General features: G+C 37.0%; 1 protein-coding gene across 4 annotated transcripts in view; it reads left to right on the top strand.

Moving 5' to 3' along the window:
- Nucleotides 1-13897, top strand: part of SPOPL (speckle type BTB/POZ protein like) — a 53916-nt gene that overhangs the window by 19177 nt on the left and 20842 nt on the right. For 2 of the 4 annotated variants that reach the window (XM_075001706.1, XM_075001709.1), the window contains exons 2-5: nucleotides 3640-3697; nucleotides 4973-5109; nucleotides 5288-5409; nucleotides 5683-5834. In XM_075001706.1, the coding sequence (XP_074857807.1) occupies nucleotides 5032-5109; nucleotides 5288-5409; nucleotides 5683-5834 (352 nt within the window). In that variant the 5' untranslated portion in view covers nucleotides 3640-3697; nucleotides 4973-5031. Of the gene's footprint in view, nucleotides 1-100; nucleotides 188-3639; nucleotides 3698-4972; nucleotides 5110-5287; nucleotides 5410-5682; nucleotides 5835-13897 lie in introns of all 4 variants that reach the window. The other 2 variants (XM_075001708.1, XM_075001707.1) reach the window with 2 other exon arrangements.

Raw genomic sequence — 13897 nt, 5'->3', positions numbered from 1 at the left:
AGGAGGAGAGGTGGAAAACCCATCATGTGAGTCAAATAAAAGTAGACCGAGTAATGCAGAGGAAATATACTACAGGAAAAATCTTGCTTTTAATTTCTAGGGAATTGGACTGTGTGTCTCTCCCTGAGGACGATGCATTAGATGACCTAATCGGTATTTTCAGCAGTTTCTTATAATATGATGCAAGGTGAATTGCTTTAAATCAAAACAATTTAAAATGCCAATTTTAATTATGATTTAAGTAGGAAGGCAGGAAAACTCAATTTAAATAATTGATTTTCTGTCTTTTACACTTGTACTTTAGTTGTTTAAAGACGTTAAATTCTGATTTAGTTGGTATCCATTAAAGCAACTATGTATTGCCTTTTATACTAAATTTGAAGCTCCTTTTAGTTAACCTGAAAGGCACATTGTGTCTGTACACATTTATTTGCACCATTATGCGTCTTTAATCGCATTTATTCAGATTATTTATTCCTATTATGTTAGAAAATTTTGAATAATGAATTTTATTTCTTAGCTAAATTTTTTCCCTTCGATTTATGTCAGACCATGTTTGGACTGGAATTCAAATACGGTTTAATTTATAATTTGGAGGAGGGAAAACAATTATTTTTGCTTCTCCAACTCCAATTAGTTTCTTAATTTTGAATAAACTAGTCATTGAACTGAATTAGTTGAACAAATTGAACCGAAGAAGGTATTCTTTCTGCAACTGCAGAAGAAGCTACTTCGGTCAGAATCTGGTTTGCTTCTTCAACAAACTCTGGTTCTGAGTATGTAGCCAATGATTTCCATGTGTTCAGTAACTTTCTTTAAAAGGTGGCAGCAAATATGTAGTACTTAATATATTTGCATGTCATTTAAATGATTTACAGTAAGCTTAGACCTTAAAATACTGTCAATTTCAAGTTTAATTATCAATAGAATTTTTGTATATTGAATTTAAAACTATTTAAAAGTCATCTACTGTTAGAATTCTGAATTTTGCTGATGGAATATATGTGAACCAAAAAGGATACTACAGGCTGAACCTCTCTAATCCAGCACACTTTCCTCCAGCAATATCCATAATCAGTCATGAATTTAGATAGCTGAATAACCACTTATCATGGGTGTGACCAAGTTTCCTGTGGTCCCAAAAAGTTTGTTTACAGCCACCAGTCCTGGCTGTCAGTGTTGTGGGCGGCTGTTTATCCCTAAATGTCATCTAAGAGCCCAGTAAGCAAGGGAAGTGTTGGCATCGTTCAGGTTTTGTTCAGGTCTCAGGAGTGCTGGACTTGAGAGGTTCAACCTGTATTATATTGTTTGCAGCCATGAATTCAGTTAAATACAGCATTTAGTTTCGAGCTATTTAAAAAAAAAAAAAAGAGCATAAATCATAATTGGAAAATAAAACCACAAAAGATAGATTAAGATGACTGGGATATTAGTTTTCCAGTCTTTACTTTAGGTGCATTTAAGGTTGGGTGAAAGTGGTAATGTTTCTCTGTCCCCTAGCAATCCCTCAGTACATAGTATAGTTTCTTTAGAGATGGCAATTTTTATCTGACTCCTCCCCATTTTTCATTGTGGGTGACTTCAGAGTGGATAGATGACCTCATTCTCCAAGCCTATTAATGATGCATGTTATGGGAACATAAAACGTGACTTATTGTGAATTTAACACCCTTCCCCTGCCCCATGTAAGTTCATGTTTGTTTTAGTAATATTTTTTACTAATAGCATCTAAGAGAGACATGGGGAACATGACATTTCATAAAAAGTGAAAAGTTATGATCAAGCTGTTGTAATGAACTGCATCTCTATTAACAGTTCTGCTGTTTTCAATTTAACTTCATATGAAGGAAAGAAATATCCTGGATTAGAAAAGGAATATTGGAATTATTACAGTGAACTGAAATGCTTAAAGCTTCTTTTATTAATGGATATAATACACATCCAGTGTTACTGAAATAATGAATGTAAAGTATTGATTTGACATGGAGGGTAAATAGAACTACGAGTTGTTTTTAAAACTTCTATATGTATTTCTGAGTCCAGTGGGAAGAATCTTTAGAAGAATATGTCCCCATGGTAACCCTTTTGATTAACTAAATATTTATGTGCTTATAGTCCACAAGTGGCAGTTTTCTAAAGGTACAAGAGCTTGATATTTATGTAACATGATGGGGCTTCTGGGTGCAGCTAAGAAGATCAAGCCAGGGTAAAACTGCTTAAATCCGGGCCACTTACAGCCCCAGGCTGTGATTTCCTTTTCAGTAAGGTAAATCAAGCCAGCCCCAAAAGTACCTTCTGCCACTCCTACTGGCCAGCCAGAAACCACACGAATAAACCCACAGATTTCCTAGCTATCTCAAAATGCCCAGTCCAACCTACTCAGGTGAGAGGTTCTTAAAACCTGTTTCACTAACTCTACACAGATTCTCTCAGGTCCGAAAGGGTCCAGCCACAGTCCCTGGTCAGTATATACTTGGATCTTATCCAAAACAGCAAGCTGATGCCAAACCATCAGAATCTAAAATCTAAAGCTTTATTAACAAAGAAAGAAAACGGGGGTAAGAGAAAAATTGTTAAAGTGATATATTACATATATCAATTACAGTTATTGATGCAGGCCAGCAATGTTATATGCTAATTTCTTGATAGTCTCTGTAAGCATCATTTTGAGGGATGGGTCCCCCAGTCCCAACAGGCTTAGTTCATGGGGACTGAAAAAACAAAGATGGACCCTGTCAGGGCTCCTCTTACAGTTTTCCATGTGGAGGGAAAATTCCTTTCTTCCCATAGGCACTGGAGGGACAGGATCACCTGACCCAGATAGGCTGCTGTGGCACTTGCCATTGTGTGCATTCCAGGCAACAGTCCCAAATTCCTGAGATGTATATTGGACATCTGGGAATCTGTTCCTTTCTTTAGCCCGTCACCTGAACTGGGGAGGGGATCATGCCTCTCACTGTGTACTCTTGGCTGTAATACATTTTTTAATACAGCTATAGAGCCAATATCCATAACTTCACATACAAACATGGCACTGACGTACAAGCAGTATAAACAGATTCAGGGCATTAAGTTTATATTAGACCCCTCACTTGGCCCACCTGGCACAAGATTTGGTGCCAATTACATACAAACGTAACATACGTAGCTTCCAATTTCAGTTGAAAATCCAGTAATGTCACAATGCGCTTGCTTGATTTCTCTCCTCCTCCCCTTACTTAAACTATCTTTGTATTCAGACTTGACAAACTCCTATTTCTGGGACACCAGCCAGCTAGGATAGATGACTTAGATGAAAAGTCATATTGCTTGGAAGACCCAAAAAATGGGAGATCAGGCTGTTGTTTTAGAGCAGACGTGAAAGTGAACCATCTTGTCAATTTTTTTGCTGCTTCAGTGGGTGCTCTGATCAGGATCTGGGTCATTAGACACATCTGGGTGTTCAGTGTGGTATAAAGTCTATAGCTCTAAATCTGCTAGAGAAAATACTACGAAGGTGGAAAGCAGGCAAAAGTAGTAACCAAGAGAGTGGATCTGAGTGACGTAGAAACAGACTAGAAAATTGTCAACATCTGTTTTAAAGTGCATGTGAAAGAATATTCCTTTAAGAAGTTGACTCTCTTCCTGCTCCTCATACAGGTTATCCTGCTGCTCCAAAAAGTAAAGAAAGCAAGACCATATTCCTAAAATTTCTAAGGTATAAACATAATATAATTTAAATATATACTTATCTCAGAGAATGCTAGCTGTGTAGAAAAGTGACATACCTAATAAATTGGACTGTTTGGTAGTTGAACTACAGTAATTAAATTGGCATATATTAGGTGCTTAGATGCTAATGTCAGAGTATTGGGTGTGGTAAGAATGGGTAATAGTTGGTAAATAGTATTTTACATGCATTTTTAAAAATTACCTATTCCAAGATCCTCTTCAAACATGCAAATGAACAGACTGGTAAACTGCATAGCTTTAACTTTGCAAATACATATTGAGAAAATGCTGTGTCTTCAAGCAAGAAATTTTGTCTAGTATACTTTGGCATACAGGGAATGCAGTTTGACATTTGGAACAAAAGTGTATTTAATCTTAATGATTGTTGCTTGTATGGTGCAGTGTAGTTTATTTACAGACAGAAGTCTGGAGAAGCATAGCAGCTTGTTCTTTTTGATTGTCTTGCTTTGTCCACAAATTCAGATGTCCTTTCCAATAGCATTTTATTCATTATCTTTAAGAATAAAGGTTAATTTTATCAGACTAGTATTTCAGTAGAGCAACTTAGTAAGTAACACTTCTCATGATTGAGTATTTTTTTAAGAATCCTTAGGATTTAGGAATGAAGGTGATTGCCTTGGAAATGTGATGTTAAGATCTTCTAAGCCAACCATAATTATATTGTTATCCTGTAAGAGACACATACAGTGACGTAGCTGCTACACTGCTTCTGCATGTTCACCACGACGATTAAGGGAAGAAGACCTGCAAGACTACTTTGCATGCCCCTCAGTCTAGCTATGTCTATGCTGAAGTTTTGTCAACAAAACTCATGGAGTGTCCACGCTAAAAATGTGTTCTGTCAACATATTGTTGACAGAACTCAGCACTTTTTTCGACAGTCTTCTGCCTCTGTGGACATTCTGGGGGTCATCTGTCAACAGACAGAGCTTCCAGGTCGCTGGGCAGCCTTGTCTGCTGTGCTTCCTGTAGGTCGTTTTGTCAAGAGAGAGACCGAATAGTCCAGCCACACTCTGTAGACAGAGCTGATAGTTTAAAAAAAGAAAAAAAAAACTTTCAGCTATTTGGGAAGAATGTGCTTCTCGAGCAGTGTATGAGACCTAACTGGTGTAGATTTGAACACTAGCTATTGCCTTCTTTACTGGATGTTGCTTTTGATAGCATTTTTTACTCTACCCCATACCTTGTGCTGTTCTTTGTTCATTCCATGCTATTTAAGGAAATAATCTTACTTTTATAGGAAAATTGCTGAAGCGTGGACTGCTGCCTTGATTTTGTAAAACCGCAATAAAGGTGGCAATGTCGAGAGTTCCCACCCCTCCACCACCTGGAGAGATGTCCAGTGGACCTGTGGCTGAAAGCTGGTGTTACACACAGGTAAATTATACAAACGTCAATGATTTGTTTGTTTTTTTTTCCCCCACAGGCTCAGTCTGCACAAATGCTTTTCTAATAGCAGTTTGGATAGTTCTCATTGCTAGCAGTAACTCACGTGGCGAGTGAGTTTAAAACCTGAAATATCAAACTGATATAATTTTCTATATCTCTTGTTCAGGTTAAAGTAGTAAAATTTTCCTACATGTGGACCATTAATAACTTCAGTTTTTGCCGAGAAGAAATGGGTGAAGTTTTAAAGAGTTCTACATTTTCGTCAGGGCCAAATGACAAAATGAAGTGGTAAGATCTCTTATTTTATCATTGCTTGTGGCCATTTTTCACTTAAGGGGTTGAAAAGTGACGTGTTGTTGAATCAAGAGAAGTTTCTGAAAGGCTTGTAATATTAAGTATTCCGTGTTTGTCAGATAAGTCATGGTTACAGCAGACATGAAGGAGGAGGGAAATAAAAGGGAAACATTAACTTGTTGGTGTACATCAACATGATGTGTTATCAAAATGTTTCTAAATTTATTCTGTACACTTTAAAATTTAGTCCTTTTAAATTTGTTTCAGGTGCCTGAGAGTAAACCCAAAGGGTTTAGATGATGAAAGCAAAGACTACTTGTCATTATACTTGCTTTTAGTCAGTTGTCCAAAAAGTGAGGTCAGAGCAAAATTCAAATTTTCCCTTCTGAATGCTAAAAGAGAAGAAACAAAAGCAATGGGTAAGTAGAATTTCAGATTGCGTCATGAAGGCTTGTAAGGAAATCCCCATGAAATTAAACTCTGAAATAAATTCACTTTTGGTTTTAAAATAGAGTATTTAACACTAAGACAAACATTAAAATATCTAATGTTTAAGGTCCTCGTAGGATCTCAATTTAATTTAAAACCAATCTGATTTCATATTTTCCACCTCTATGAACATTGACCCTAAAAATTATAAATCTCCTTAAATGTCATAAATTATTATAGCTTACTAAAACCACAATCATTTCAGATTCAGTATTTATTCTGTTCTGTGGCTCTTCTGCTGGATTCTGTTTTTTGTGTTTCCCTAATGTTGCTGCTTTTCATGAAGGATTTACATAGTAATGCAGTGGCATATGTGGATAGATTTCCATATTAATTAAGCTGAAATGCCCTTTATTTTGCTATCTTTTTACATGTGTAGTAAAAGCTATCCAGGTTGAACCTCTCTAGTCTGGCAGCTTTGGGGCCTGACTGGTGCCAAACAGGAAAATTTACGGGACCATGGGATGTCAATATTTTGTCTATTAGCATTACCAATGCTTCCACTGCTTGCTTGGCTCTTAGAGCTAAATAACATCACAAAAAACTCAGAGCCAGGACTGGTGGCTGTAAACAAACTTTGTGGGACCATGGGAAACTTTGACACACTCATAAGTGGTGGTTCAACTAAAATCAGGTCAGACTACATATGCTGCTAAATGAGACAGGTCCAGACTAGAGAGATTCAATCTGTATTACATGAGAACACCCATAAGGTCAGACCAAAGATCTCTCTAGCCCGGTATCCTGTTTTCTTATGGTGACCAGTGCCTTGTGCTGCAGAGGGAATGAACAGAATAGGTAATGATCAAGTGATCCATTCCCCATAATTCATTCCCTACTTCTTGCAAACAAATCTAGGGAATTTGGTTTATTTCTTCCCAGTTGTTTTTTTTTTGTTTTGTCACTTCCAAGCTTTCAGAAATCATGAGCCAGGTCCTCCAGAAAACCATGATTTTTTTTCTTTGAAAATTGAGGTTCTTTTTATATGCCTTCCTGATTTTGAGCCTTTGGTTCAAATTTTTTCTCACAGGATGAGGCTTAGAAACTTTATTTTTTAAAAAATAACGTTAAGGCTCAGATTTTTCTGTAACTACATTATTCAAGGAGCTGATGTGCTTAAGAAAAACACCAAAAATGTTGGAACTCTGGAGCAGTGTAGTTGACTAAATTTTGAGATACTCAAAATGCTGCTGTGACAGGGCATTCCATGTTCTTTGTGGTACACTGCTTATGAATATGAAGTAATTGGACTATGCTTTATGTTAAATGATACTTCATGTGACAAATCATTGGAAAGGTTACAATATGCTGAATATGCATGTCTTATTTATGTACATGTATCATTTGTGCATTTGATGTTTGTATGATGTAGAAACCTGCATTACTAAAGGTTTGCTAAGTGAAGGCCTGGAGTAACACTCAGGGAACTTATTGGCCCAGTACTCAGACAGTAATCTGTGAATAGACTTGTTTGGCCATGTCACCTGATCCTGGGATCCCTCTTGAACGCTCTGTTTTGCACAAGAGCAGAGGGAAAGTTTATACTGACTGTAAAGTATACCTGCCTTTTGCAAAACCTATTTAAGAGTGGGGTGAGAGATAATCCTGGTAATCAGTTCTCCCCTAGAACCACACCCAAGATGACTATTGTAAACATCTGAGACTGTACTGGGAGAAGGATTGGGCCTAGCTGGAAGGCTTTCCAGTCTGTGAAAGAAGTTTATTTGAACAACTTTAAGGGTGAGAGATTAACATGTAACAAATTTTAGTGTATTAAGCTTGGTTTGTATGTTATATTTTGCTTAATCTACTTTGTTCTGTGTACTTTCTGATCACTTAAATGATGCATTTATCTAAGTTTCAGCTCAGAGGGGCTGTGTGCTTGAGTGCTGGGGAAAGGTCACATGCTGCACTGCTTTCAGGGTATGGCCTTCTTCCTGTTTTACGGCAGGGTAGAGTGTCTGGCTCAGCACAAAAGGGTGCGAAGATACCCAGGATATCAAGGAGAAAGGCTCAGTGGGGACTTTGCACATTGGATAACAGTCCCAAGAAGATTCTGAGCTGTCAGAGCTGCCTCCACAGGTTGGGAGATCTCTGGGTGGGAAATTCAGTACACACCATGGGCAGTGTCTTGGCTTGTTGGACAGAATCTCTGGACTGAATTCTTCAGTTCCTTATGCCTCCTTGAATTTTGGGTTTCTTACTGATTTCTGTCTAAGGACAGCCCAGATTCCTCCAGCCATACCTCCTGTATGTTCTCCCCTTAAATAAATATACCCATTTGCATCAAATAATTCCAAATACAGAACTCAAACCCCAATAATATAAAAATAAATCTCTGTGTGTTAAGTGCCTTGAACTGATGTTATATTGTAAAATGAGCCTGCCGGAGCTAGTTCTTCCTCTCCATCTATAATCTTATTCCATCCCTTTAAGCCTTCCAGTTTACTCCCATATGTATTGACAGGATCACATCCTTTGTTTAGTGTAATACAATCTCACAGTCCATTTGTGCAGTTAAAGGTGATGCATGATGTCTAATAAAGAAATGTCCATTTTCAAATGAAAAGTGAATAGTGGCCATAGCTTGTGAAGGAGCAATTTTCATGGGAGTACAGATATGAGTCTTACCTGCTTGTGACTGTAGCAGTGTTTTCTATCCCTTTTGTTCCTGGCTTTTTTGCCCCCTTATAATTACAACTTTCTGGAGCATGATATTCTGCTGAGAAGGAAGAGAGCCAACTCTGACTTCGTATGCTAACAAGATTTACTAATATACCTATGCTGTTAAGGCTATTACTGGAGACACTGGTGGTGCCATCAAAAGGACTTTTTTGCTAATACAATTGCATTTACATTAGGGCTTTTTACTGGTATAAAAATATTGTAAAGAATCTCACCCATAATCAATATTAATGTGCTAATAAAAATAGAAGGGAGCATAAGCTCTGTCAAATGAAATGTAAAAGTATAATTAGGGAGGCCAAAAAAGGAGTTTGAAGAACAGCTAGCCCAAACTGTAAGTAATAGTTTAAAAAAAAAAAAAAAAGGTACATTGGAATCAGTATGCCTGCAAAACAACCAATTGGGCCACTGAATGATCAAGATGCTAAAGAAGCCGATAAAGGACTAGAAGGTCATTGTAGAAAAGCTCAATGAATTCTCTGCATTGGTCTTCGCACTGACCATGTGAGAGAGATTCACAAACTGAATCCATTCTTTTTAGGTGACAAATATGAAGAACTGTTGCAGATTGAAGTGTCATTAGAGGAGGTTTTGGAACAAACTGATAAACTGAACTTTGAGAGGTAGCCGTTGTTCGTCTGTATTCCAACAAAACAAACCAGCAGAAATGTAGCACTTCATTAAAGACTAACAAAATGATTTATTCGGTGATGAGCTTTTATGGAACAGACCCTAATGTACTGAAAGGGGGAAAAGCAAGTACAACATTAGCAGAGCTGCTTCTGGATTTCTTTTCTTATTTTCAGACTTGTTAAACTGGAGTGTCCTGAAATAAAAACCTTTGAGTCTGAACTAAAAACCCACTGTCTGTTCCATGAAAGCTCATCACCAAAAAAATCATTTTGTTAGTCTCTTTAAAGTGCTACATTTCTGCTGGTCTGTTTTGTTGAACATTAGTAAGTCACTGGGACCAGATGGTCTTCAGTAAGAGTTCTAAAAGAACTCGAATGTGGACAAGGGGGATCAGAGGGTACCGCATACTTAGCTTTGCAGAACGCCTTTGTCAAGGTCCCTCACCAAAGGCTCTTGAGTAGAGTAAGCTGTCCTGGGATAAGAAGGAAGATTCCCTCATGGCTTGATAATGGTTAAAAGATAGGAAACAAAGGGAAGGAATAAATGATCAGCTTTTAGAATAAAGAGAAGTAACTAATGGTTTCCCCCAGGGGTCCGTAAGTGGAGTCCTGCAGAGATACAATTTTTTTTTATCCTCATCTGCAAAAATTAGCCATGGATGTTTACGCTGAGGCACATACCTGTGGATGTAAAGCAGATATCTGCAAATTTGCTTGGTTCTGTCTGTACTGGGACCAATCCTATTTAACTTATTCATAAATGATATGGAGAAAGGGGTGAAGAGTGAGGTGGCAAAATTTGCAGCTGCTGCAAAACTGCTCAAGATAGTTAAGTCCAGAGCAGACTGAAGAGCTTTGAAAGGTTCTCACAAATATAGGTAATCGGGCAACAAAATTCCAGACGAATTTTCCTCTTGATAAATGCAAAGTAATGCACATTGGAAAACATAGCCCCAGCTATTTGTATAAAATGATAAAAACAACAAGAAGTCTTGTGGCATATTATAGATTAACAGAGCATAAAATGATAGGGACTCAGGGATCTTGGACTCATTGTGGATAGTTCTTTTGAAAACATCCACTCAATATGCAGCAGCAATTAAAAAAAGCAAACATTAGGACTCCTTAAAGGGATAGTAAATATTTTATTGCCTCTGTATAAATCCAGTACTGCATACTTGAATACTGCGTATGGATGTGTTTGTCTCATCTCAAAAATAATATCATGGCATTGAAAAAAGTTCAGAAACGTGCAACAGAAGTTATTAGAGGTATGGCACGGCTGCCAGATTAGGAGAGATGAATAAGACTGAGACTTTTTAGTTTGGAAAAGGGATGAGTAAGGAGGGATATGTATGCTAAAGGGTTATAAAATCATGACTGATGTGGAAAAATTGAATAAGGAGTATTTATTTACTCTTTCCCAGAGCACAAGAACTAGGGTCATCAAATGAAGTTAATGGGTAGCAGGTTTAAAACCAAAGGAAGTACTTCACACAATGCACAGTCAACCTTTGGAACTCTGATGTTGTGGAAGCCAGGTAACAGGCTTTAAAAAAGAAAAGGATAAATTCATGCAGAATAGATCCATCAAAGGCTATTAGCCAGGAGGAGCAGAAATGGTGTACTAAGTGTCTGTTTGCCAAAAGATGGGAGTGGGTGACACTGTGTTCATCACTTGATGATTAACTATTCTGTTTATTCCCTCTGGGGTGCCTGGTATTGGCCACTGTTGGAAGACAGGATACTGAGCTAGACGCACTTTTGGTCTGGCCCAATGTGGGCATTCTTCTCAGAAAAGTTTCTAGTTAAACCTAGTGTTGGTCAAGGCAATAATAATTCTACCACTCATTTTAAACACTGACAAGCAAGAAATGCTGAAATTAGTGTTTGGCTTGTTTAGTCTGAAAATCACAAATCCCAAATAAACAAAGTTCATCCCTTGCAGCTTGTGTAAATGGCAGCTCTTAAGCCTGACTCCACAACTGGCACACATTTGGGCCCTATGGTCATACACTTGTACTTTTAAATTCTGTTTTCATAGTCTTCCCACTTTTTATTTACATTCCTATTGACTCCTGAATATTGAGCTGTTTTATTTGTGTTCAGGTTCAAACTCCATTCAAAAGGATTCTTATCCAAGCCTTAGGCATCTTTTATGTTGACTAAATATGAAGAGATGTGTGTGGAATGGATGTAGAACTGAGCCTTTAATTTTGTTTAAAAAAATTGTGTACTAACTCAGGCTGTCAAGTGATAAAACATATGTTATGATTAAATGTGATGTTAAATAATAGTAGAAAACCATTTATTTAACTATTTGTGGATGTTCTTTACATCTGGTACATAAGTATCCTCGAAGTCCAGCTACCACATCATTGTAGAATGGTAGAGCACTAGAACTGGAAGGGACCTTGAGTGGTCATCAAGTCCACTCCCCTTGCCTCGTGGCAGGACCAAGCACTGTCTAGACCAGCCTTGATAGGTGTCTAACTTGTTCTTAAATATCTCCAGTGATGGAGATGCGAACATGCAAATACCTTTGCCACACATTCAGGTGGCATAAGCAAGTAGTGGGTAGCATTATCTCCTGCAAATGTGAACAAACTTTTTTTGAGTGATTGGCTGAAAAGAGGTAGGACTGAGTAGACTTTTAAAATCTAAAATTCTGTATTTTGGTTTTGAGTGTAATTATGTAACCAAAAAAATCTACATTTGTAGGTTGCATTTTCATGATAGAGGGATTGCACTTCAGCACACGTATGAGGTGAAATGCAAAATATTTTGTTCATTTTTATATTGCAAATATAGTAGTAAAAATATTAATAGTGAGTCTTGTACATTTTGTTCTGTATTATAATTTAAATCAGTATGTTTCAACATGTAGAAAAACATTTAAAGATATTTATTAAATTTCAGTCAGTATTCTGTTTAATAATGGTGCGATTAAAATGGCAATCACAGTTGCTAAATTGAATTAGTCATATGAGTTAACCATGATTGACAGCCCTCGTATTAACATTTTTTCATGTTGTTTCATTTCTCTGTTTGTTGTATACCTTTTACGATGGGGTGGGGAACCTTTTTTCAGTCAGTGGCCACACTCCAGTGGGGGGCATTGAGGCTTGCTGCAAGCTTGATTCAAAAAAGCCAGGGGCAAGATCTGGTTTGCAGGCTGTAGATTTCCCACCTCTGATTGCAAGCAGCTGTGTTATCAAGTTAATTTTGGTTTCTGATTTTATATAGCTAGCGCTCTAATTTTAAATCAGAAAATTAGAGATTATTGCTAGGCTGATTCTAGAGATACTGAATTTGCTTTTCGTCTTTCTGGAAGTTCTTCTGTGATTTAAGTTTTACACTGTATTTGTTGAGAGAGTGGTCAAGAAGAATCAAAAACATGCCCCTAGGTATCTTGAAAATGAGTGGATTGACTCTAATCAAAGCAATTTAACAACATAGATTTAAATCAGCAAGCAGGAAACCTTGATTAAATTACTTTAATCTTGTTTTTATCTGTACTTTTTTTGTATATCTCTAAAGAGAAGTTTCATTGGTTGATAGTCATTAAAACATGCTTAACTTACAACTAAATATAGCCTTTAAATTAAACGTGGCACTTCTTTGCAAATTAGGAGGATACACGATATTTATACAAACTTATGTAAGCAATTTTATAGCTTGACATATGCTCACTTAGATTATTGATACTTCTTTCTTGCATTATAAAATTAGTCACATACATTTCAGCTTCATCTTGTTAATAGAGTATTCTGCATAGGAGGGAAAAATCGCAAATGCACAGCTCCAAAATGGGGAATCACTAGCCAAGCAGTAGTATTGCTGAAAAAGGTCTGGGGTTATGGTGGCTCTCATATAGAATGAGACACCAATGTGATGCATTTGCAAAAAAGGTGAATATCATTCTGTGTTTTAAGAAGAGTGTTGCACATAAGATGTGGAAGGTAATTACGTTCCACTTAGCACTGATGTGAGACCAATTCTGGGTTCCATACTCCTAGGAAACACATTGACAAAGTGGAGAGAGTTCAGAGGAGGTGTTGCATGAACACGTTCAGGTTCAGAAAATCATGAATTCTAGTCCTTGTTCTATTGCTGATTCACTAGATAGCTTCTGGCAAGTCATTTGGTTTGTCTGTTTCCCAACACCTGAAATGGGAATTCTAGAGACACTGTGAAGATAACTAATGTTTTTGACACTTTTGTATGCTATACTGATGAGGACACTGATAAAGACCATGAAAAAATGACTTTGTATTCAGTGCAGAATTTTGATGTTGCAGCAAATGAGCAATGAAATATTGAAAAAACTGCCTTATACACTGAATGGGAAAGGATCCTATGGGATGGAATTGTAGTATATTTTTGTGGAAGTAAAATCTGTACAATAATGCTGAAGAGTGGAGAATTTGTTGCCAATGGAGTATTATTTATGGCATTTCGTCACATTCAAGTGCCTGGCTTTGCTATCAAAATAATGTAGATTTTTTTTTTTTTTGTATGTAATTTTACTATAAATTAAATTTTACTACAATATATAGATTGATGCCTACATAAAAATAAGATCCAGGTAAGTCTTTTTGACTGTAAAGTTCGCTGAAATGTATAACATTAACTTGCATGTAAACTTGTCATCTGCGTGTTCAGAATAAGTAATA

The sequence above is a fragment of the Carettochelys insculpta genome, chromosome 8, assembly GCF_033958435.1.
Source record: "Carettochelys insculpta isolate YL-2023 chromosome 8, ASM3395843v1, whole genome shotgun sequence".
Lineage (NCBI taxonomy): Eukaryota > Metazoa > Chordata > Testudines > Carettochelyidae > Carettochelys > Carettochelys insculpta.
Note: the sequence above shows the minus strand (reverse complement) of the source record. Positions and strands in the feature narration are given on the sequence as shown.